A 26,847-nucleotide genomic window follows, 5' to 3' on the forward strand; every position below is an offset into this window, starting at 1 on the left:
ATACATCTCAAGAAGTAGTTGTGGAATAAGAAAAGAAAAGAAAATTATCAGTCTGTTGACAGACTACCATTAACAATGTGTCGACGCTAAGCCTTTTCGACGAATGCTATTCTGTTTGTTCTATGTTAAATAAAAGTTGGTCTTCAGTGATTTGCTATATCTTTTAAAACTGTTTTACCATCGTTGAACTCTTCTTTTGCGATTTTACATTCTGTATTGTACTTTTCGGCTTTTTATTAACGTTTTTTTTTTGTATGATTTTTTGTACGCGGTACACTTTTATGGCCCAGTGTAATCAAAGGCTAAGGTGACTTGATACATGTTAATTTCATGGTTAAATCCACGTTACACAATAATAATTGTCAATAAGTTATATGATACCACATTCAGCTTTAAATGCACAATCAATCGAAAGCATTCGTAAATAATTCAGTGGTTTCCCATATAATGGCATAAATGTACAAGTGCAACCTTTATCCTTATTATGTAAATCAAAGTTGATATGTGACTTTTAATATATATTTCAAAGTTTCTATAGCAAAACAATTTATACATATATTCTTATAAGTAAACGAACGTGGCAAATTGTTACCAACTTATGACGAATCGTCATTAAACTGAGGCGAATCGATATGTGGCAAAGCGTTACAAATTCCGACCATCACATCCGCTTGTGTCTTTTGAAGACCCAAGTTTCGAATTGAGTTTTCAGTACTTAACAAAGAGTGTAAACTTTGCTTGATTATACGAATACAGTTGTATTGTGTTTCACGACTTTAAATTAAGTTATGTTGTGTTGGTGTTTCGTGTGGTGTAGCCTTGACATTAATTCGACTCACTTCCTCTTTCGAAATCGAAAGTGCACAGGAAAGAAATTACCAAAATTGCCAATATAAATGGTTTTATTAATCGCTACACTGCAATTTTAGTATATAGAGTACGTGATTATTGATCGTCAAATGGAATAAAACAAACGTATTCAGGTATATGCACGTATGCTGGCGTAAATTGTAGGCCTTTACACAGGCGCTCGATGGCAATGTTTATTTATTATTATTTTTTAGTTACCCGTTGTTTAGTATAATGCATACACCATACTTAATCAATACAAATCTTCCGACAAAACGTCTTCTTAAAAAAAGACAGTTCTACTATGCATATAGATAATCATATAGACAATATCTATATACACAGTCGAACTATCTTTTTTTTAAGAAGAAACCTGAAAATAATAAAAGCGTTGTAACGCGAAACAATTGAATTACTTGTATTTGGAAATTTTTGTTGTTGTAGTTATATTTTGTGATACAACTTTGTGATACAAGGAGGATTGCTTATATAAAGTATAGAATACTTTACTCAGTCTGATTACTAATGGCCGATTGGTCTTGGAGATAGCCTTGAACTCCAGGGGTCAGTGGTTCGAGCCCAATTGTGGGTTACTTTTTTTTGTCCTTAATTTTATTCTTGTTTTATACTGGAGCTTTTTAGATCCAATGTTTACATTTATCAATATAAAGCATTAAATGACAAACTTCAATACATGCCAACATCAGTAGAAAGGTCCTTTTAACACTCTAGAGGCATTATCTATTACTTATATTTCTTTAAAAGTTTCTTTATCAAAACAATTTAAGATACATATTATTTATTATCAACACTTGTGGCAAATTGTTACCAACATGTGACAAATCATTAAACTGAGTCGAATCGATTTGTGGTGAATCATAACAAATTCCAAACATCACATCTGCTTGTGTCTTTCGAAGACAAAAGTTTCGCATCCAGTTTTCAGTTTTAAACAGACAGTGAAAACTTTTCTTCATCATACGAATTGAATTGTATTGTGTATCACGACTCTGCCTTTAGTAATGTTTCGTTGGTGTTTCGTGTGGTGTAGCCCTGAAATTAATTCAACTCAATTTCTTTTTTGAAATGGAAAGTACACAGGGAAATAATGAAACCCAATTCGTTAATATAAAGGGTTTAATTAATCGCTACACTGATTATTGATCGGCAAGACATACATGGAATAAACCAGATGTTTTCAGGTATCTGCACCATTGGTGGCGTAAATTGTAGGCATTTTAATTGCATATATTTCAAGTTATTTAAACGTTTTATAGCACGACTTGTTAAACGCTGATAAAACATTGAATCACCTGTAAGAATATGTTGTTGTTGTCGTTTTCAGAGATTGTCGGGGCATAAAAAATATGAACACAAATTGGATTTTTAAACTTTATGACGAAGTTTCTTTCAACGTCGACTGTTATACATTATTATCTAGCTTTATGAGTATCGTAAAAGATAACTCGCCTGGAGAAACAAACTGACCGAATTGTTTCAGGTTATTATTGAGTTTGAACCATGGTTAAGATATGGTGATCGAGTCGAGATTACAACATGCAATAACAATAATTTACAGTCGTATCTACGTACTACACACAATAATATTGAGATTTTAATACGTAGATCATTGACTTGTTTTGAAATAACCATTATAAGCTAACATCATTATGCGCAGTGCTCCAGCTAGAATTTGAAAAGGGCAGGGTGGCTTTTTTGTGAAAAGGGCACTTTCGACGCGCAGTATTTTGTGAAAAGGGCACTTTCGACGCGCAGTATTTTGTGAAAAGGGCACGTTCGAGCGCGCGGGTGTTTCTGGAATGCTTTCTATTGCATGTTAATTTATATGTTATAAATAATTGTATTATTCCCATTATTATTAAACCATTCAAATATAATGTCTACAATGAGGATTAAACTAATTACAATGTAATAAGAGATTTATGAATTATCATATGTAAAAAAAAAAAAAAAAAAAAAAAAAGTTTTTTTTTTTTTTTTTTGAGGGGGGGGGGGGCAGGGCGGAGGTTCGGGGGGGCAGGGCGGAGGTTCGGGAGGGCAGGGCGCGGCGCCCTTCGATTTAGGCCTAGCTGGAGCACTGCATGATTATTATGATAGAACTTAGGGTATTGGAAAAACATTGAAACTATTCATGGCAAGGCAAATGTTTTCTTATTGCAGCAGTAATGATATTAATTGTTTTGAATGGCTTGCCGAAGATGGGTACATATTTATGCCCCCCTTCGAAGAAGAGGGGGTATATTGCTTTGCACATGTCGGTCTGTCTGTCGGTCGGTTGGTCCGTCCACCAGGTGGTTTCTGGATGATAACTCAAGAACGCTTGGGCCTAGGATCATGAAACTTCATAGGTACATTGATCATGACTCGCCGATGACCCCTATTGATTATGAGGTCACTAGGTCAAAGGTCAAGGTCACGGTGACCCGAAATAGTAAAATGGTTTCCGGATGATAACTCAAGAACGCTTAGGCCTAGGATCATGAAACTTGATAGGTAGATTTATCATGACTCGCAGATGACCCCTATTGATTTTCAGGTCACTAGGTCAAAGGTCAAGGTCACGGTGACCCGAAATAGAAAATGGTTTCCGGATGATAACTCAAGAACGCTTATGCCTAGGATCATGAAACTTGATAGGTAGATTGATCTTGACTCGCAGATGACCCCTATTGATTTTCAGGTCACAAGGTCAAAGGTCAAGGTCACGCTGACCCGAAATAGTAAAATGGTTTCCGGATGATAACTCAAGAACGCTTATGCCTAGGATCATGAAACTTGATAGGTAGATTGATCATGACTTGCAGATCACCCCTATTGATTTTCAGGTCACTAGGTAAAAGGTCAAGGTCACGGTGACTGGAAATAGTAAAATGGTTTCCGGATGATAACTCAAGAACGCTTATGCCTAGGATCATGAAACTTCATAGGTACATTGATCATGACTGGCAGATGACCCCTATTGATTTTGAGGTCACTAGGTCAAAGGTCAAGGTCATGGTGATCGGAAATAGTAAAATGGTTTTCAGATGATAACTCAAGAACGCTTATGCCTAGCATCATGAAACTTCATAGGTACATTGATCATGACTGGCAGATGACCCCTATTGATTTTCAGGTCACTAGGTCAAAGGTCAAGGTGACCCAAAATAGTAAAATGGTTTCTGGGTAAAAACTCAAAAATGCTTATGCATAGAATCATGAAACTTGATAGGTAGATTGATCATGACTCGCAGATGACCCCTATCGATTTTGAGGTCACTAGGTCAAAGGTCAAGGTCACGGTGACCCGAAATAGTAAAATGGTTTCCGGATGATAACTCAAGAACGCTTATGCCTAGGATTATGAAACTTGATAGGTACATTGATCATGACTGGCAGATGACCCCTATTGATTTTCAGGTCACTAGGTCAAAGGTTAAGGTCACAGTGACCCGAAATAGTAAAATGGTTTCCCGATGATAACTCAAGAAAGCTTAGGTCAAGGTCACAGTGACAAAAAACATATTCACACAATGGCTGTCACTACAACTGAGAGCCCATATGGGGGCATGCATGTTTTACAAACAGCCCTTGTTTAAATAATGCCCCTGTAATAAAACTAATCAAAGCTCAGGAAACAGTTTTCATACAGAATGCACAAGATAACTCTTGAACCACAAAGCCCGCAACTTAAATATCTCTGTATATGATATCAACAAGTCGTCCTAACGTTCTTCAAATATTTCAGGACATTATTGTTAAAATGGGTGACCAAGAAGAAATTTCAACTGATGGTATTGATCCTGAAGCGCTTGAAAGTGCTCGCGTTTTACAGGCAGTGGCAAAGGAGATTACAAATAATGAAGATCAGTCTAAACAATTAAAATTAATAGTTGAGACAATAGCATATGAGTCACTTAAGGAAGAAAGGGATTATCTGGTTTTGACAGAGAAGACGAGAGAGTTTGTTGACAGTCTGGGGTTTACGGACCCGTTTTCAGTCAGTAAGACCAAAGATGTAATTAACATCCTACTTTTGATGTGGAATCATACAAATGTCACTAGATATGTTTTGAAAAGTGTTTACAATGTGAATATCGCTTCGACAGCGGACGAGATGATAGATCAGTTTCCGAGTGATCTTAAACAGCTTGATGCCCAGTCTGCTGAAATTTTTGCCAAAGCTCTTAAAGATGGCTCCGAAAGCGTGAAAAATATCCGCCTTATGGTCGTTGGCATGTTTGGTGTGGGAAAAACGTCCCTTGTTAACAATCTGATCAAAGATTTAAGGGATGAAAATGTAATTCCCGTCAGCACCGAAGGTATTGACCTGCGCAGATGTCAACTAATGAAAAATGGGGATTGGCGTTTAGATAAAGAACACAAATCAGCAAAATATAAGGAAAGGTATATAACGGCTTTTAAGGAAGCATTAGAAAGTAAGGAAATAGATGTGCCTTTGACTACACCGAATACCATAGACGTGCCCGAGGAAAAAGAAATTGAAGTCGACAATGTGATAACTGAAGAAAAACTAGTTCCTTTGGAAACAATAAGTCGACATGTTGAAAAACATAAAGATGATGCAGGGATAAAAGAGTATTTGCCTCTGGTTCACGATATACAGGATTTCAACGGGGATGAAAATGTCCAACCACCCGTCCCTGTGGAACAAAAAACAAACACTACTGTATCAGTTTGGGATTTTGCAGGACAGACGCTTTACTATTCTACTCACCAGTTTTTCCTAAATAAGAGGTCTATATACCTTGTTCTAATGGACATGACAAAGGGTTTGAATGAAAATGTTAAAGAAGAAGAACTTAGTGGAACATGGTGTGGATTGAATCAGGAATGTACCTATTTAGATGTATTTAAGTTTTGGCTGAATGCAATCCACATGTACAGCGGATATAAATCCATGTCAAGCGAAATCAATCCGACCGTTATTTTAGTCGGTACACGTAAAGACGAAATGAAAGGGACAGACGATGACAAAGAGATTCAGAAAGACAAGTACTTTGAACTTGCACTTAGACCATTTGAACGATCATCGATCGTACAACATATTCATTACAAGAAATTTCTTGCGAATAATTTATCTCCGAAGGATTCTGTTTTTGATGAAATACGAAAGGAAATTAAATGTTTGGCAAAAGGGCAAGATTATTGGGGTGAAATATATCCTGTTAGATGGATCCAGATGGAACAGTCTATTGACAGACTAAGAGACAGCGGAGAACAAGTAATTAATATGGAAGCAATTAATGAGGCAAATCAGTCCCATATGTGCCCACTATATGAAAAAGAACTTTCCCTGTTTTTGAAAATTCAGCACAGGCATGGCAATATCCTGTATTTCGACACAGAACATCTAAAACATTTGGTTGTTCTTGCTCCTCAATGGATCATTGAGGTATTCAAGTGTTTTATCACGCATAAAAGAAATAAAAACCCAAAACTGTCAGAATATTGGAGAACATATGAAGATCTTGCTATTCTCAAACCAGAAGTTTTCAATGAAATTATGGACAGTAGTCCAAAAGATGTTAACAAAAATAGAGACCATATTTTGGAGTACATGGAGTACCTTGATGTTATGGCTAAGCCCTTAAAATTTGAGGATGCAGAGGGCACCAATGAACAATCTGATGCAGCTGGATATTTGAATCCCACATTTTTAGAATTCCATATTGTGCCATGTCGACTGAAGAACCCGCCACCTCCAATAGCCCAATTTACTGCGCCGGAACATCGCGAGAAAACACCAGTTTTATGTTTTGTATTTGTTGACAATTTCATGCCACCATCGTTTTTCCACAGACTTGTTGCTGTATGTATTCGCACTTGGTGCATCAGCAAAGAAAATGGACAGTACCTGTTGTTCAATGGACTTGCCGTGTTTGAAATGGGTAAAACAAGCTTTTTGACAATCTGGTACAAAGATCACATAATTTATGCAAGAATATCTTCTTGTTCCAAAGAATGTACACTTGAACTCGAGTTCAAGTTGTGTGAAGAAGTTCGAATCAAACTCAGAGAAAGTTTGCATAATTTTGTCGGTCAAACACTGGAGAAGCCCAGGACACCTACAGGATTTGAAGAGTACATTCAATGCCCAAAAATAAAAAAAGATTCTTTGTACAATGTAGGCCTGTTCAGGTTAGCTGACTTCATGTATAATCGTGAATTAACTTGTAAAGACTGTTTGAAGTGCCATGCAGTTGGAAGGGAAGAGGTAATGAGCTACTGGTATAAAGAGCAATTGGACCGCCTAGATAATGACGATGGTTTGAATGAACCAGCAGAGGAAAGTGATCTATTGCGGGTTGCCAAGTTCATTGATAAAGAATTCTGGTTGTTGGGTATTCAACTTGATTTAAAAGATGCCGAAATGAACAAACTGTATGAAGACTGTGACGGACGAAAGGACCGTCGTACATTCGTTTTCAGGTATATGGTAATGTGGAAGAAAAAAGAAGGGAAGAAGGCAACTCGGCAACGTCTCAACAGGGCAATACACGCTGCGCGTCTGAATTTCTCAAATGATGAAATAACCCCAGTTACCTTTGATTCAAAAAAGACTTAGCGAGAATAGTGAACATTAGGAATGTTCTATGTTGTATTTTCATGTGAAAACTATGTGTTACTAGGAGTTTAAGTTGACGGCGTGTTTGTAGTATCGAATTGCATGTATACATTACTGGCTCACTGACAATACATTGTTTGTTAATGGATTACGTATGGTGTAAGACGCTAGAGGGCTAGTACGCTCTCAAGTAAGTGTTTAAATAGTAAATTCTTAAATAAATGCAAAAATATACACATCAGGAGCTCACACGTCGCCAAAGTTCGTACTCGCCCACCCTTTGTCTTTTTACAATGAGTATTTAATAAAATACAGAGTAAGAAAATGAACATGTTATGATATAATGTTATTAATTAGTTGAATTCATATTCGCTTTGTTATTGAGCTGAAGACGGCCGTATTGGCCTGAGGCCGCAGGACAATACGACTGTCGGAAGCTCAATAACAAAGCCAAAATGAATTCAACTAATTAATGACAATTTTATTAATTAATTTTATAATATTATTCAGCAAGAAACGTTTGCATTTCACTTTTGAATTACAGGTTTTTGCTATTAAATGAAGTTTTGAAAAGTAGCAAAATTTCTGTTCTATACAACTTTTTCCCCCTGTGTATATTCCCATGCAAAATGCTTTGAAAATGGTATGTACACCAAAATACCTTTTAAGAGATATCTTGTTAATTTAAAACGAAAATTGAATATTGTTGCAAGAGGAAACAAATGTTCCATGCATTTAATTTCAGAATAATTATTATTTCATTAATAGTGTACTATGAAGGCGATATTACTGATAAAGCATAGGAACAATAGCATTTAAACTTAGTATATGACGAAAGATGCTTTCAAGACATTACATGATGCAGGAACACAATTTGACTGGTCACGAAATTATGCAAAATTTACCTGAATAACATTTCAGCCACACTGGATCCACTACCGTTGTTTTTAATACAACTCAGAAAGACAATAAGGATTGAAAACTTACGTATTGTAATTAGGAATTGCATTTGTAATGTGTTAATTCTCCATGATTTCGAATTAGTTTTGCTTTCGGCGCTCATTGTAGCTTGAAAATATTCAAAGTTGATTTTTATGTATATATGCTGAAAAAGTGAACCTTACTGTTGTGGTTACACTGCACTATTGTTATTTTCGAAAAAGGGAGCTTAATATATTAGGTGCTGAGTGCTTTACGTAAACTGCAATGTTATATTTTTAAAGATTTAAACTTTTGCCCCAAAACTAAGCATACAACTTCAAAATTGTCGAAATTTTAGATTCTCATTTAAGGCCCAATCGGGAACCCATCGTCTCTCGGGTGTATTTGGTGGAAGGATATGTCTAACGCATCTAAGCGAAAGATATTACACCGAAAATATAGTTTTTAATGTCAATATTGGCATCTTTAAATGTTAACAAGTTTGTAATTATGTCGTGGGAATTCAGATGTACACTTATTATTGTTTAATGAATGTAATCTTGAAACAGACGAGCTACAAAACACATTTTAATTGTTCTTCTTTACGTGGGGTTTGAACAGTGGGGGCTGCCATCTTGTTTTGAAAGGTAGTTCCAATATGACGTCCGCCTTCGTACATCAGAGAGACGGTGTGGTGTAGCCCACTGTTCGAAGCGTACATCAAAATTAAGAACTTCTTAACTTTAGTGTAAACGTTATTGGTACGTACTGCCTTGTAAATTAAACTGTTATGTAATGCCATTTAAACAACCGTGACAAGTTTTAGTAATTCTCCTTTGTACACATAATACATTTTTGGCACAATCATTTAATACAGAGCTGATAAAGAGCTATTTCGGATTGAATATTACTGTATCAATATGTATCAACAGACTACAATTAAAGATAAAAATGGAAAGACTATCAAAATTGTAAAATTAAGTTGAACAAACAATGTCAATGGCACAATTGACCTAACAGGATTTTTCAAATTTAGAATAGCACATACAAGTACTCTAATGTAAATACATTATAAACATGGTATTTTTATGCAATCATGGTAATGTTGATGCATTTAACATAAAAATATTGCTGCCTTTCCAATGTCTTTCATGGGACATTTTTACTTTAAAACATACCACTTTCAAGTCCTTAAATTACATATCAGGAGATTAATGGCTCTTTTATTTCTTACATTTTTATTTCTTATTTTCAGGCATTTTTTCAACAGCGCGCTCAAATATTGTTAATAGTTTGTCCATTCTTTCCATTTTTGCAATATGACGATCCTCTACTTTCTTCAATGCCTCCTGTTGTCGTTCATCAAGTTTCTCAATGTGCTTTAGGAGCTTATCTTTGTGAGATGTTTTTCAGTTTCTTTTACGTTTCGACGGACCAGGCAAATCTGAACTAACAGTAATGTCATTGCTGTTTTCCTGACACTTCTCCTTTTCAATTTCAACAGGTTGAATTGTTTTTCTTGAATCAATGGTAACGGTTGGTCTTGTTGACTGTTTGTGACCGAATAATTCGTCAAAGGCATCTAAGTGCTTCCAATTGATGGGTTGGGAACCAGTTTTCAAAGTATTGTCTTTTACTTCTTTATATTTTCTTCTCATGTTCTTCCATTTGTTCATCACTTGTAGTTTTGTAACTTTAACGTTGTTTTCATTCATTTTAGATACTATTTCTTCCCAACGGACATCATGGTTTCTTGACTGTGTGAACTCGATGTCCAAAGTGCCTCTAAGATTTTTGAGAAGCTTTTCTTCACTCTCTGTCCAATTGTGAATCTGAAATAACAATAGTTTTTAACTTCTGCGCTAAGATGTTACTAAAAAGTTCTGGAGGTACTGATATTGTTGGAGATATTCTTGTTAAGTTTTCGTGAACATCAAATAAATGAAAAGAACAGACACCAGAACATGAATAATCAGATTTTGATTCATTGTTTTCTCTGCTAGAGTCTGAATAATGGTCAAAGCAAACAGTTGCTACACAGGAGTTGCAGAGTAAGAAATCTAAATTCTTTTCTCCAATATCTTTGAAAATCTCACAGTTATACAATAAGTTGTTATTATCCTCAGATGTGCCTTGGCATGATTTGTCTGGACCGTCTTCCATGCATTGATTGGTTGGAGATGAAGCATTCACAGGAACATGGGACACTTTGTTGTTGTTGTTGTTACACGCAGCATCGATAATGGCCTGTCTAGACGCAGGATCTGTAAAATGAAAAATATGCATTGTATCATAACAAAAATAGCTCAAATCAATTGATGCGCAAAAAAATGCATTCAGTCAATGTTGTTAAAACATCAAGACAAACGTTACCAGTTTATGGTTAAGCCACTTTCAACCCATGGGTTGTTCAGCCATCTTCTGACCATGTTTAAAGGGATCTTTTCACGCTTTGGTAAATTGACAAAATTGAAAAAAGTTGTTTCAGATTCGCAAATTTTCGTTTTAGTTATGATATTTGTGAGGAAACAGTAATACTGAACATTTACCATGGTCTAATATAGCCATTATATGCATCTTTTGACGATTTTAAAACCAAAAAATTATAAAGCGTTGCAACGCGAAACGATTGAATAATTTGGAGAGTTCTGTTTTTGTCGTTAAATTTTGTGAAACTACGAAGATTGCTTATATAAGGTATAAAATACAACAAGTAAGCGTACTTGGCGGAATAGCTCAGTAGGCTAAAGCGTTTTTACTTCAGGACTCTGGCAGGACTCCAGAGGTCACTGGTTCGAAACCCGGTCCGGGCAATGTTCTTTTCCTTTTTTTAATTTTGTTCTTGATTTTTTACTGATGGCTTTTACGATCCAATGTTTACATTTATCGATATAAAGCATTTAATGAATAAGTTAAAAAATGCCAAAATCTGTGAAAAGGCCCCTTTAACACCCCCACGCCACTGGTCAGCGGACAACTGTATGCAAATTATAAATGAGTCTCCCATGGCAGACTGTTTAACATCCTGAATATGCTGTTTCTAACATCCAGATATAGTGCCCCGGAAATTTCAAACTTGCACGGTCACTAGATTATCAGGGTACCAATAGAAATGTCACCTTGGTCGAGAGTGGTGCACCTGTGGTTAAACTGATTAATGCACAGAACCAGTTCAGAGTAGGTCATTGGGCATGGTTTTCTACACCATGCCCAATGAAGAAAGATCACTCAAGGAACCTACTTACCAAATATCTAAGATCAAAACATCTGTGTTATGAAGTAAATTTTTATAGGAAAAAAGGCAAATTTGTGATTGAGACTGGTACATGTATATATTACAGAAAGAATGGACTCTACACAAAGATCGCAGGTCAATATTTAATAATTTGATACATTTCCACAAGAAGCGTATTGCCAAAAGATTTAAATTGCGTGACTCAGCCTCAGTCATACATTTGTTTAATATCTTGTATTAAACCACTGATGTAGATTACATATCTAGGCCGTGATTAAACTTACCACATTCATCTGATATCATCCATTCAGCTATTGCCCTATCTATCAGAACAATATTGTCTTCACCAGACTGGCTTTTCACATTCACCCTTACTCTGAAAGAGACACAAGACAAAACAAGTCAATTTTTTTTAAACTAATAATATACATGTATCATGGACTACACATGCCCCTAATCCCAAACCCACTAGCCGGAAGACAATAGATCATAGCCTAGTCTTATTTATAAAACGTGCATAGAATTTAGAGATACTTTTAATATGGGATAAATTGTTTGCTTTAAATATTACTAAAATAAAAAGTAGTGTCACCATGTAGGACTAATCATAGCCCTAACAACTGAGGTAGCCGGGCACCCAATCATGGATCTACCAAACATCAAACAATAATATATGCGCAACTACACTTGGCGGTGATCATGCCTATAAATTGTATTTCAAACATAATTACAAAGGGAGAACTAGTCTGAACTAAATTTACCCCAAAACAACCATTACAGAGCCATAATTCGGGGTATCGGGTCCGTTCGCCCTAGATACACATTCGCCCTGGGTCAGTTCGCTCATACTATCATATGCATATTGGGGTATAAGCAATTTATTTTCACACCTGTAATCAAGTTTGTACCGTAATTAATTAATATAATAAGCAATTAGTGAAAATTACTGGCCTTTGTTACAAACACGCTTAGCTACAAGTTAAAGAGCGCCGTCTTCTATGTTTCGGTAACACTTTTTTGTGTGATATTTTCAAAGAAACCAAGCTGTTAATTATCCCAGTTAATAAAATGGAGCTAAAATATCTGGTTCTATTATTCCAAACATGGATAATGTGTGCATTTCTTGCAATTTGGAGGCTTAATTATAAAAAATAAACCCCTATATAGTATATAGACTATACTATATAGGTGTATATTTTTTATTATTTAGCCATTGTATTACCTTTATGGATAAAGTTTCTAACTCCTTTGATTTGTTTTATGTACATCTTTCTATTATTTAAATGCATGTATATATATATTATATATTTATAAAAAAAATATGAATTTAACAATAAACTGTTGACGTGATCACGATTTTCGTTATAGTTATTGCTTCCCTGCTTTCATAATAACATTTATGGCGAACGTACCCAGGGCGAACAGGATTTAGTGCGAATGTGAATAAGGGTGAACTAAAATTAGGGCGAACGGACCCGGATTCATAATTCGGCCAAAAATCATCCAAACGGAACATTTAATTGATAATCATAACTAATCTTAGTACTTTCTATGGTATATTATCTATTTCGACAAGGTTAACTATAATCGATAACGCGAAATAATAAAATTCCACACATTCAACTTACAGGTTATTCCCTTCTGACGCCATTTTGGATCTTTTACCTACAGCAACCCTGCCTCGCACGTGGGTCGAACTCTAGTTGGGTCAAAAGGTCATGTGACGTCAAAATAGTTAAAACTCTTCTCGTTTTGCTGTAACTCTAGTTGATCGAGTTTACCCTAGTAAGTCAGCTGAACTCGCTCATTGATATAAGGCCGAGTTTTTCCTGGTTTCTGATTGGCTGAATCTCGTATTGGCCGACCTATTTCCGTATTGGCCGTGTTTTTCCATGTCGGCCACCTTTTTCTCGTATAAGGTGAGTTTCGAGCTTTATTGGCGATACTCAACTTGTATGGGGCGAACATTTTGAACACATTCTGGTCTTATATTATAAAGTTAATTAATAATGTGTTTTATAATTGTTTAATTGAGTAATATGACCACGAACGATGATATTTACTTTCGACACTTAAATATTACAAATCGCGTGAACTGCAAGGGACAAGTTGTTGACTGAAGTTTGGGTTGTTCTATCGCGAAATATATTGAATGCAGATTATTATTAGTTTGTGCATCGCAGGTGTGAATTTAATTTGGACTATTTTTGTAAAAAATTATGTAAAACGAACACCAATATTTCTACGTTTACATTGTACATATTTGTTCCTCGCCAGCATGTGTTGATGTATATTTGCTTCTTGCAGGTATTTTGCGTTTAATATAAGCCTTTATGCTATAATTTAATGGTATGATTTAACATTATCATTTAGTTGTTTTGTGCTTGTTATGTTTAAATCAATGAATTTTGTTGTTAATTGTGTGTGCCTGTATCTTTTATGAATGTATTACGAAATCGATGGTATGTGTATTATTTTGACATCCTTATATAATGTGTGAAAGTAATCAGTATGTTAAAGAATGCTAGAACACAACATGACTGTTTATCCTTATATCGGGACGTTGTGTAAATAAGTGGAGTCATTAAAGTGTTTTTGCTTGTTAACTGTCTAATTGTCATCAAATGCTTACCAGTCACTATGCACTTGTATTGTAAAACTTGCATATATCCAATAAACCTAACTTGTTGTAAAGATAAACATGAACATTCTGGTGGCAAACGAATAATAAGCGGATATATATACTGCTTCTTTGATTGTTTTATATAGTTTGATTATATGTATACAATGTTCATAATCTTTATGCATGAGCAGTTTCATTTTGTTCTCCTTACAGCGAGATTATACGATTTTGTATATGTGTTTAATTGTGATACATGATAAAATATGTCGCAATAACACAAAATAGGCAAGAACAATTATACTTTGAAGACGAATTTCATAAAATGCAGCAAAGACAAATTAGCGCCCGAGCCAATTGTGACGAAGATATTTCGTACATATTTTCCTACAATAACCGAAGCATTCCTCTTTTTAGTTAGTGTCCGTGTGACGTATGAATAGATATCGTTGCAGGAATTTTAAATGAACCGTAAAACTAAATTTACATTCACATCGTACATGCATAATTGACATGCTTGCGAATTCGACTGTACAGACATTTTCGACTTCAGAATTAAATATTTGGCTTATTTGGCATTTTTCGAAACATGTTCTTCTTAACTTAAATTCTAATTTATATTGAAATATATGTTTAATACGTTTTACACATTTTATATAAATTAATCAATATTTGACAAAATCGTATGCTCTCGCTTTAAATTGTATGTTGTTGGATTTTTGGATATGCTTTGATTTTACTGTCTTAGAAATAGTTTTTAATTGTGACGTGTTTTATTTATAGATTTATTGGTATTATGTATAAATGAAACTTCACAAATTTATTAAGACAGATATTAACGTTTAAGTGTGTGTTTACGATAATATCAACATTTCATTTTCTCAATAAAAAAAACAACACATGTATTTGAACAAAAAAGTTATATAAAATATAAAAGAAAGCGATTGATGAGTGTTTTTTTTCATCTTTGGCATAAAAGTAGCGGGCCCTTTGGATGGGAAATTTTATGAACATACGTTTTCAGATTTGCGGTATTACGGTCTATTTTGTTATAAAACATTAATCAAAATGTTAGATACAAATGCTAAATAAGTTTCTGTCAACTTAAGTTGCTGAAAATTGCTGGGATTATTGACAACCATTCTTATGACATAGTCGTTTTATTCCAATTTAAGTCATCTTTGTTTCAAAATAAAGCTTACTGATAGAGGCGAACTTTAGGTTTGTATAGGGGAAGAATATACACCTTTTGAGCTGGGAAATGAGGCCCAATTTGGCCCTCAAATCGGCCCTAAATATCGCCGTAAAGGTACCAAACAATATATGTTATTTAGTCCAACGAAATACATCACGACCAAGTTATTCTTAATACTATGCCGATACTAACACGTACTCCTGTTTGTTGCAGAACCAAATGATTAAAGTGTCGTTTAAACATATCTTCATATGCGTGTTATAGTGAGGATTTCCCCAACAGCGCAGAGGCCTTTTATATCACTTTACAAATGAAAAGTATTTACACCTGCATTAATACCTGTATATAAACAAAATACAGTTCAATAACCTACACTTTTAGAGCAGATGTCAACATGACCCAAACTGAACAGGATACGTGTATAATTAATGGTATTGTAACATGTATCTCGGAGCAGATAATGTTTTAATTGTAAAGATATCATTACTAGAAATGTAGGTGTGTACATGAGTATGTTTTATTCAAGTACGAGTAGTAATCACTTATTTTAAAATTTCCTACACCCCTATGCCTTTTACAACAATGGAAATGCTTTTAAGTGTGCATTTTTATATGTAGCGAAATAATATTTATTAATGCGGATTTTATTTATATTATTGGGTCCTATTGTTTGTTCACATTCATGTGTGCACTATTTTTTTCATGACTTATGTAATGTCTTTTAAATTATTTCAGTATACGACATATTATTGACATATTTGCATGTGCATGTGTACATTAACAATTAATGTTAATTCTTATGCATAATTAATGATCATGTGTTGTAGGTTGACCATGGAAGTGTGATCGATACGATGTTGAATATGTTATGTTTCCGATAATTTATTGGATAAAATTAGCTTTATATGTTTTGTTATCATATGGTATTGTGTTTCCATTAAAACGTAAGTATGTGTTTATTGTGCAAGCGGTTTTAGTGTGCCATGTGCTAAATGTATACGATTGTGATTGTGCTATATAATAAATGAATTTTTTATGCCCCCGAAGGAGGGCATATAGTGAACGCACTGTCCGTCCGTCTGATCGTCCGTCTGTCCGTCCGTCTGTCTGTCCGTCACACCTTGCGTTTAGGTTTCGAAAATGCTCATAACTTCTATGTCGCTTCAGATGTAACATTCATATTTGGAATGCATGTGTATATGGACAAGGCCTTTCCATACGCACACAAATTTTGACCCCTTTTACCTTGACATTGAACTTAGGGTCCGCGTTTAGGTTTCGAAAAATGCGTTTAGGTTTCGAAAAATGCTCATAATTTCTATAAAAGCGTTTATCGGGGGGGGGGGGGTATATGTAATCCTATGGAGACAGCTCGTGTTGGTATCATTATTTGTAAATAAACATAGGGATAACTAGAGGTCACAGCTCAAGATTACTTTCTAGACTTCCCGATAACCGTTGGTCCGACGGCCAAGACCTACAGACCTTGAGTGGGTCTTATATTCATTTAACAAAGAATTAGCACGACCGTCCGACAGCTTTTTGAATAATATATCCTATATGTTACTGACGAAAACAAACTTATATCTGAGCAATCGAATGCACGTCCAAAATAATTTGTTTCGTATTTGAAGATATCCAAAGGATGTGACAGTTTGACATCACCTGGGCGTATTACACATGACAACGTTATTTCATTTAAGTCACCTTTATAACGTATGCAATTAAAAATGTAGGGTTTTTATCACAGCCTTAATAAATCTCAACACAAATGACAACTATGTTATTTATACAGCATAAGAGTATTAAGTGAACATTTAAAAATGGAATTAGTTTTTACTATTTGTATAGTCAGACAGTATATGATATTAATTTAAATAACCAGTATAATAATCATAATAATATACCAACATATTGTTAAATTATCTATGAATAAAAACAACAAACAAAAACACATTTGAATTAAAACATCGCAAAAAAAGACGCCACTGTTAACATAAGTATATGCATACGGTAATATTAGTCTGATACATTCATTTGTATTCGGTTAATTTGAAAAGGTTGTCGAACCAAATGTCTGACGCTTTTTTTAGCTTTAGGGAAGTCTGACTTTGGGGGGGGGGGGGGGGGTCAACAAATTTACCATGGTTTTTGTATTCTCTGTTCTTCAAATGTTATAATAATTACCCTCTAACGTTTTTCTATATGATTGCATGTGTGTGTTAATATCTTATTGTGTACCATTTTTAAACTCGATTTTATAATGACTTTTGTATTTTCCATCAATGAAATAAAGTTATTTCTAATACTCTATGCAGACGATCAAGTTTTATTTGCGACTTCACCCGCCGCGTTACAATCTATGCTAAAGGACATTGAAATATACTGCAATACATGGAAATTAAAGATAAACACCTTAAAAACAAAAATCATGATATTTGAAAGAAGCACCAGATATACGAATATAGATTTCTTCTTAAACAACGAAAAGCTCGAAATTGTCAATTCCTTTAAATACTTAGGGGTCAATTTCTTTAAAAACGGAAACTGGAACAGAACTCAAAAGAACATCTCAGAACACGCATCAAAAGCTATGCATAAATTATTTTCCGTGTTCAATCAATATGAATTTAAATTAAAAGAGAAACTCAAATTATTTGATGTATTAATATCCCCAATTCTCAATTATTCTGCTGAAGTTTGGGGTAATCATATGGCAAAAGACATAGAACTAATACATTCAAAATTTTTACGCAAATTATTGTGTGTAAAAACATCAACCAATCTTGTAGGATTATACGGAGAACTAGGTAGGATCCCGATGCATGAACACAGAAAAATTATTATGTTCCGATATTGGATAAAAATCTTAAATTTAAATGAAAATAGTATTCTAAAACAAGTTTATCTCCTATTGAAAAACGACGCCGACAACGGAATCAATTATAACAAAAACAATTGGGCGTCACAAATAAAAGAAATGTTAGAACAATTAGGGTTAACAAATTTATGGATTAATCAAGAACGTATTACTATATCATTAGAGAGCATAAAAATTAGAATATTAGATCAATTTAAACAAAATTGGTTAAGTAACATTAATCAATCTGGCAGACTTAGCACATATTGTATGTTTAAAACCAAATTTGAATTTGAACCGTATTTGCACATAATCAAACAAAATAAATATAGAATAGCACTAAGTAAATTCAGACTATCATCGCAAAATCTAGAAATTGAACAAGGACGTTACTATAATATAGAGAGAGCAGAACGAAAATGCAAAATATGTTGTACAAATTTAATAGAAAACGAATATCACTTCATGTTAACATGCCCACTATACTCACATCTAAGAAGAAAATACTTCAAATTATATTACTGTAGATGGCCAACATTAACCAAATTTAAATCGCTCATGTCAACTACAAATAAATGTGAACTTCTTCAAATTGCAAAATATATTTACGATGCAAGTAGACTAAGAGAAGAACTCGTAAGCATGTAACTTTCTGACAAAAAAATAAATAATTATCATTGCTTCAAACGTCAATGAAAATTGAATTACTAATTGACTTAACTAATTGTCTGTATATATGTACATTATTCAACTTTTCGCATCGATAACATACATCATTTTATTTGTTGAGAGTGTATGTGATATACTAGTTTTACTATGTTAATGTATATATATGCACATTAGTCAACATTTTTCATCGATAACATGTACCATTTATACTATGCTGTATATGTGAAATATTGGTACCATTAATACTGCATTGTATATGTGAAATATTGGTTTTACTATATCGATAGTAAAAATAGTTTTTCTCATTATGCCAAAAGCATGCACTATTGTAATATTTATATATTCTAAATAGTTTTCTTAATATACCAAAAAGCGATTTCGGTATATTATGTTTATGTTAACAAATAAATATTTAATGACCATCAAGCACTAACATTGCATTCACGATCTTTGACCTGTATTACTAATATCTTTCTTCCTCTGTATTCAACTAACAATCACAGCAATCTTTACCTGAAGAATTACCATTTGCTTTATCTAATTGTAGGCTAGAAGCTTATTTGTAGCTTAATTGCCGAAATAAATGTTGTTGTTGTTGTTGTTGTTGTTGTATTCATGGATTATTTAAAACGTACATTACCCATGTTTGTGTCAACTTGATACTGTTCACGATTATACTAACAGTAAACGGTCACTCATATATGTTGTAGGTAAATTATTCAATTTTGAATATATGTGTTTTAAATTGAATATTCTATTTATGTGTATATTAATGAATATTTGATGCTGTGTAATTAATGCACACATTAACATATGGTTTCAGTTTAAGTCATAGAAGTATTAAACAATATATAAACATAAATTGCAAAGGAAAATGTTTTTATGCCCCCCTTCGAAGAAGAGGGGGTATATTGCTTTGCACATGTCGGTCTGTCGGTCTGTCTGTCGGTCGGTCGGTCCGTCCACCAGGTGGTTTCCGGATGATAACTCAAGAACGCTTGGGCCTAGGAGCATGAAACTTCATAGGTACATTGATCATGATTTGCAGATGACCCCTATTAATTTTGAGGTCACTAGGTCAAAGGTCAAGGTCACAGTGACCCGAAATAGTAAAATGGTTTCCGGATAATAACTCAAGAACGCTTAGGCCTAGGATCATGAAACTTGATAGGTAGATTAATCATGACTCGCAGATGACCCCTATTGATTTTCAGGTCACTAGGTCAAAGGTCAAGGTCACAGTGATCCGAAATAGTAAAATGGTTTCCGGATGATAACTCAAGAACGCTTAGGCCTAGGATCATGAAACTTGATAGGTAGATTGATCATGACTTGCCGATGACCCCGATTGATTTTCAGAGGTCACTAGGTCAAAGGTCAAGGTCACGGTGACCCGAAATAGTAAAATGGTTTCCGGATGATAACTCAAGAACGCTTATGCCTAGGATCATGAAACTGCATAGGTACATTGATCATGACTCTCGGATGACCCCTATTGATTTTCAGGTCACTAGGTCAAAGCTCAAGGTCACGGTGACCCGAAATAGTAAAATGGTTTCCGGATGATAACTCAAGTACGCTTATGCCTAAGATCATGAAACTTGATAGGTAGATTGATCATGACTCGCAGTTGACCCCTATTGATTTTCAGATCACTAAATCAAAGGTCAAGGTTACGGTGACCTAAAATAGTAAAATGGTTTCCGGATGATAACTCAAGAACGCTAATGGCTACGATCATGAAACTTCATAGGTACATTGATCATGACTTGCAGATGACCCCTATTGATTTTGAGGTCACTAGGTCAAAGGTCAAGGTCATGGTGACCCGAAATAGTAAAATGGTTTCCGGATGATAACTCAAGAACGCTTATGCCTAGGATCATGAAACTTAATAGGTAGATTGATCATGACTCGCAGATGACCCCTATTGATTTTCAGGTCACTAGGTCAAAGGTCAAGGTCACGGTGACCCGAAATAGTAAAATGGTTTCCGGATGATAACTCAAGAACTCTTATGGCTAGGATTATAAAACTTCATAGGTACATTGATCATGACTGGCAGATGATCCCTATTGATTTTCAGGTCACTAGGTCAAAGGTCAAGGTCACAGTGACAAAAAACATATTCACACAATGGCTGTCACTACAACGGAGAGTCCATATGGGGGGCATGCATGTTTTACAAACAGCCCTTGTTCATAATTGCTTTTTAAATTTTGAGTGATTGCATTTTTCTTCAAAAAAATATTTAAGACTTCCAAAGACATTTGAATTGACCGTTGATTTAATGTATATGCATTACCTAGTGCATGCACCATGTGTAATCGCGTTTGTTTGTACGGCAAACGTTTTGAGCTCAAACAGACTGGAAGGCTTTAAGCGTTTGCGCTCGTCCGGGCGCCCTTGCCTACGTTCATACGTACTTTTCTTGTGTTTTACACTCTTCCTTCAGTTTTTGGTGGATCTCGCTTTAAAAACAAATTTGGATGACCTCAATGTGTATATAATCGGAAAGAAAGATTTACTATGTCCAGTTTTGGCCCTTATGGCCCTTTGTTTGTTTTACAACTGTAGAAAATAAAGTCCACAGAAGCTCGTGTTTTCAACTGTTCATTAACTACTGGGTGAATCTCGCTCAAACTTTCACAGTTGAATGACGTTAAAGTGTAGATGATCGTAAGAAAGGCACTTCGTCTCCGACTATTTTTGACAGAATTATAGCACAGAATGAGTTTGTTTTCCACTAAAACTTCACGGAAGCGGACAACGACAACGAGCGAGGCATGGTATTGTAATGCGCATGGGGGAGGGGGGTTTAGAGGGTTACGGTAAGGGTTAGGGTAAGGGGTCGTGTTTGGGTTAGGGTTAGCCTAAACCCTAACCTTAACCCTTACCCGACCCCTAACCATAACCCATGGTTATCTCCCCTATACCATGCCTCGCTCGTTGTCGTTGTCCCCTTCCCAAAACTACATGGTCTCAAATTTATATGTTTTGTCTACTCCTCTTTAGCTTAGGGGTGAATCTCGATTATACTTTCACAGTTTCATGACCTCTATGTGTATATGATAGTTAAGAAAGGAATTTGGAAAGGATTGGGCTGAATTATGGTCCTTTTTCAAACATTATTTCGGGGGCACCAGTGTCTGTGACATATTTCTAATTTTATTTAGTATTGCCGAGTTTGCTATTTGTGTAATATTTAATGATTATTGTAAGGACTTAATGCATACATAAATATTTATGTAATTAGAATTGATTTTTGTGGAACTATATGTGTCAATTAACTTTCATTGTGTTACCAAGTCCCTTTACGTTTTATTATATCAAATTGGGTTTAATATCAGTATAAGTATTACGTGTTCGCTGTTAATTTAAAGAATTTAGCATGCATTATTATGCCCCCCTTCGAAGAAGATGGGGTAAATTGCTTTGCACGTTTCGGTCTGTCTGTCGGTCCGTCCACCTGGTGGTTTCCGGATGATAACTCAAGAACGCTTGGGCCTAGGATCATGAAACTTCATAGGTACATTGATCATGACTCGCAGATGACCCCTATTGATTTTGAGGTCGCTAGGTCAAAGGTCAAGGTCACGGTGACCCGAAATAGTAAAATGGTTTCCGGATGATAACTCACGAACGCATACGCCTAGGATCATGAAACTTCATAGGTAGATTGATCATGACTCGAAGATGACCCCTATTGATTTTGAGGTCACTAGGTCAAAGGTCAAGGTCACGGTGACCCGAAATAGTAAAATGGTTTCCGGATGATAACTCAAGAACGCATACACCTAGGATCATGAAACTTCATCGTTAGATAGATCATGACTCGCAGATGACCTCAATTGATTTTGAGGTCACTAGGTAAAAGGTCAAGGTCACGGTGACCCAAAATAGTAAAATGATTTTCGGATGATAACTCAAGAACGCATACGCCTAGGATCATGAAACTTCATAGGTAGATTAATCATGACTCGCAGATAACCCCTATTGATTTTGAGGTCACTAGGTCAAAGGTCAAGGTCACAGTGACCCGAAATAGTAAAATGATTTTCGGATGATAACTCAAAAACGCATACTCCTAGGATCATGAAACTTCATAGGTAGATTGATCATGTCTCACAGATGACCCCGATTGATTTTGAGGTCACTAGGTCAAAGGTCAAGGTCACGGTGACCCGAAATAGTAAAATGGTTTTCGGATGATAACTCAAGAACGCATACTCCTAGGATCATGAAACTTCATAGGTAGATTGATCATAACTCACAGATGACCCCTATTGATTTTGAGGTCACTAGGTCAAAGGTCAAGGTCACGGTGACCCGAAATAGTAAAATGGTTTTAGGATGATAAGTCAAGAACGCATATGGCTAGGATCATGAAACTTAATGGGAAGATTGATCATGACTCGCAGATGACCCCTATTGATTTTGAGGTCACTTGGTCAAAGGTCAAGGTCACGGTGACCCAAAATAGTTAAATGGTTTCCGGATGATAACTCAAGAACGCTTACGCCTAGGATCATGAAACTTCATAGGTACATTGATCATGACTCGCAGAAGACCCATATTGATTTTCAGGTCACTGAGTCAAAGGTCAAGGTCACGGTTACCCAAAACAGTTAAATTGTTTCCGGATAATAACTCAAGAACGCTTTTGCCTGGGATCATGACACTTCATAGGTACATTGATCATGACACGCAGATGACACCTATTGATTTTCAGGTCACTAGGTCAAAGGTCAAGGTCACAGTGACAAAAAACGTATTCACACAATGGCTGCCACTACAACGGACAGCCCATATGGGGGGCATGCATGTTTTACACACAGCTCTTGTATTAAATTAGTTTTTCCCGTATCAGTGGACTTTTCAGATTTATTGCTTTTTTTTACAAAATGGCCATGAAAAGGCATGATGTGTCAATATTTGTTGATAAAAACATTCCAATATGGTACATTTTATTGAAAAAAATGCTCAAATTTGCCATTTTATCGAATAAAAAATCCCAATTACCAGGGTAGACTCAAATTGGCTTGGAAAACTGAGACTGCATGCATACACAGTGAATGACGGCTGAACTGTCTGAAACTAATGTTGAAAAAATCATTGATATATATTTAAGAAAAAGGACAACGACATTCAGCTGTGAATATTACATTCATACATACATGTGTATTCATATAATAAATTTCATTACATATAAAAGAGTGAATTTTTAGATTTCCCCTTTTCCTAAAAAACGCCGCGTTTTTCCCGTTTGGATGGGCCCCGCCACCATTACCCTATAGGTGAAAAAAAACACTGTTAAGACATGGAATGTTTAATTAAATGTCTAACTTTTCTTGAAAATGTTTTTATTCAGAATAAAAAGTCAATGAACTCTGAATAGTGGCTGAATATGCTTGAAAACAGGTTATATGCTTATCGAAATTAAAAACAAAATAAGTACTTAAACTATCTATGCATTTTCTGATCAAAAGTGTTATTTATATTTATTTTAAGAATAAACATCTGAATTCTAAATGTTTTGCAGAATGTGTGCATTTTATCCATTAATCCCATAATACCAGATTTTGGTTAAAAACCAATAGCATTATAATAAAAGTTTGCAACCCCTTGTTCCGAAATAAAAATCATTAAATAATATGCGGAGTAATTCATTTAAACAAACAGAAAATGAATTCTTAAACCCTAAATAGGAGTCCTGCAATCATTTGTAATCAATAACTTATGTTTTAAAAAATCATTGGTTCATGCTACCAATTGTAAAATATTGCAACCAATCCCTGAATGATGTAAATATGCCATGACGTTGGAATAACATATATTTTCATTTTCATTTGATCTAATATGGCGACCAGCATGTATGAACTTGATGATATTCCCGACGAAGGTCGCTGGGAAATGGGAAAAAGGCGCAAGCGAAATACAGGCGAATATCCGACACTTGTTGTTGATGAGAACTCTTTGAGTAAATCACTGTCATTAATATATGATGAACTGAAATCTATTAAAGCAGATACAAGTCATACTCAAAAACTACTTGCCTCACAAATTGAGAACATCACACATATCAACAAGAAATTAAATGAGGTCACCACCGTTGTAAATACACAAAGTGAACTTATGAAAACATTAGCATATAGGTCGATAGATAGTGAGGCCAGAGACAAAAGAAACAATCTGTTAATTTTTGGTGTTGGTGAAACGAAAAATGAAAACTGCTTTAGCGTAGTCCGTACGATATTGAGTGAATGTCTGAGTCTTGATAGTGACAATATGTACCTGGTTAGAGCACATCGATGCGGAAAATTCAAACAAAATAATTCAAGGCCAATAATTGTCTGTTTTCGGGACTTTCCGGACGTTGAACTCGTAATGAGTAGTGTCTACAGATTGAAGGGTACAAGGTACTCTATTGATAGAGACTTCCCGCTAGAAATTCGTCTAGCACGAAAACGACTATGGCATGATTTCCATGACCTCAAATCAAAACATCCGAACTCTAAAGTACAAATAGTGTACCCTGCTAAGCTGGTACTTGACAAGCAGGTGATCCGAGATGAATTTCCAGACTGGTTCTCTATTCTTGGCAAAAACAGATTAATCACTATGAGTAGTATTGACCCTCTTGTGAATGGAGCTCAGCAACAATCGTCAGTTCATCGGCAAAATGAAAAGAGCTCCATACCAGTGTTCAATTTTTCAATGTCTGACTCACGACAAAGCACATTGGAGCCAAATACACGAATCTTTCAGTTTTCAGCAGCTCAAAGTCAGTCATCACTTTCGTCCACGGTTAATGAGCGTCCAAGTACTCAATCCCTGGCGATGACGTCTTCATCTAAAGCAGCGCCTAATACCAATCAGTCAACGGGGTCACACAATATCAGTGAACACGCGCCTTCTACTGCGCGCAAACCAAGGTCGCTAACACGTAGCGATGGCGCCCGCCAGCGAGTTCATTCATCAGTCGTTACAAGCCGAGAGCGCATAGCATCAAACCGAATGGCTAGCAAAAATGCAAATCCGAGCACTACTGTAAACTTCTCGCAAAGCCAGGCTAATCGTTCGCAACGCACAAAAAGTACGAACAGCTCTCTAGCGGCGACAATTATCAATATTGCCAATGCTAGTTCAGTGAAGACGCAGTCGGCTTCAAAAACAAAGTCTGGTGACGTGCCACGTCCACAAATACCCGCGTCCTCCATGGACCCGGCGAGTGTCACTCCGACAGAGGTCAAAACACCAAATGTTAGCTTGCAGGCTGAGAGTTTAGACCCAGTTGTATAGGGAACGCAGGAGAAGGTCAAATTACGTTTTTCGCTCCTAAACGTTCAGGGTTTGATAACTAAGCGTTTAAATAAACTAAAAAGTAGTGAATTACAAGCATTATTCAATAAAAGTGATATAGTTTTGCTGACAGAGACATGGTCTGAAGAATTCATTGATTACAAGGTTGACGGTTTTGACTATTTCGCGCTTCATCGAGTAAAGAATACTAATAGCAAAAGGAGCTCAGGGGGGATTATGATTTATATTAGAAATAATTTAGTAACTGATGATATAATCTTTATGCAAGACTCAGATGATCTTTTGTGGATAAGGATTAACAAAAATCAATTAGGGATATCAGATGATTTGTTTATTGGTTTATGTTATATTGTCCCAGAATCCAGTGCGAGATACAATCTATATGAAACAAACCCATTCGATAGAATACTGGATTCGATTGTGAAAATTAAAAGCGTCTCAAATAGTTCCCAATTAATCCTTTGTGGTGATTTTAATAGCCGTACATCTGATATACCAGATTTTGTCACTAACGATGTTGATTCAGATTATTTACCGTTACCCGATGATTATGATATTGATGTATTTTTACCTAGATTTACACAAG

At 35.4% G+C, this 26,847-nt stretch overlaps 1 protein-coding gene and 1 long non-coding RNA gene across 3 annotated transcripts; both read left to right on the forward strand.

Moving 5' to 3' along the window:
- Window positions 1-740: 740 nt before the first annotated feature.
- LOC127866715 (uncharacterized) lies at window positions 741-19,695 on the forward strand. Of its 2 annotated transcripts, none has more exons than XM_052407462.1 (2): window positions 741-983; window positions 4,598-19,695. In XM_052407462.1, exon 2 carries the CDS (start codon window positions 4,613-4,615, stop codon window positions 7,436-7,438), a length of 2,826 nt encoding a protein of 941 aa, XP_052263422.1. In that variant the 5' UTR covers window positions 741-983; window positions 4,598-4,612; the 3' UTR covers window positions 7,439-19,695. The 2 variants fall into 2 exon arrangements, with proteins under 2 accessions (XP_052263422.1, XP_052263423.1); XM_052407463.1 differs by lacking the exon at window positions 741-983 and adding an exon at window positions 1,931-2,043.
- Window positions 19,696-21,462: 1,767 nt separating this feature from the next.
- Window positions 21,463-24,152, forward strand: LOC127866730 (uncharacterized). The gene is made up of 2 exons (XR_008043085.1): window positions 21,463-22,510; window positions 22,656-24,152. It is a non-coding gene; the product is annotated as an uncharacterized LOC127866730 (long non-coding RNA).
- Window positions 24,153-26,847: the final 2,695 nt, after the last annotated feature.

The sequence above is a fragment of the Dreissena polymorpha genome, chromosome 2 (assembly GCF_020536995.1).
Source record: "Dreissena polymorpha isolate Duluth1 chromosome 2, UMN_Dpol_1.0, whole genome shotgun sequence".
Lineage (NCBI taxonomy): Eukaryota > Metazoa > Mollusca > Bivalvia > Myida > Dreissenidae > Dreissena > Dreissena polymorpha.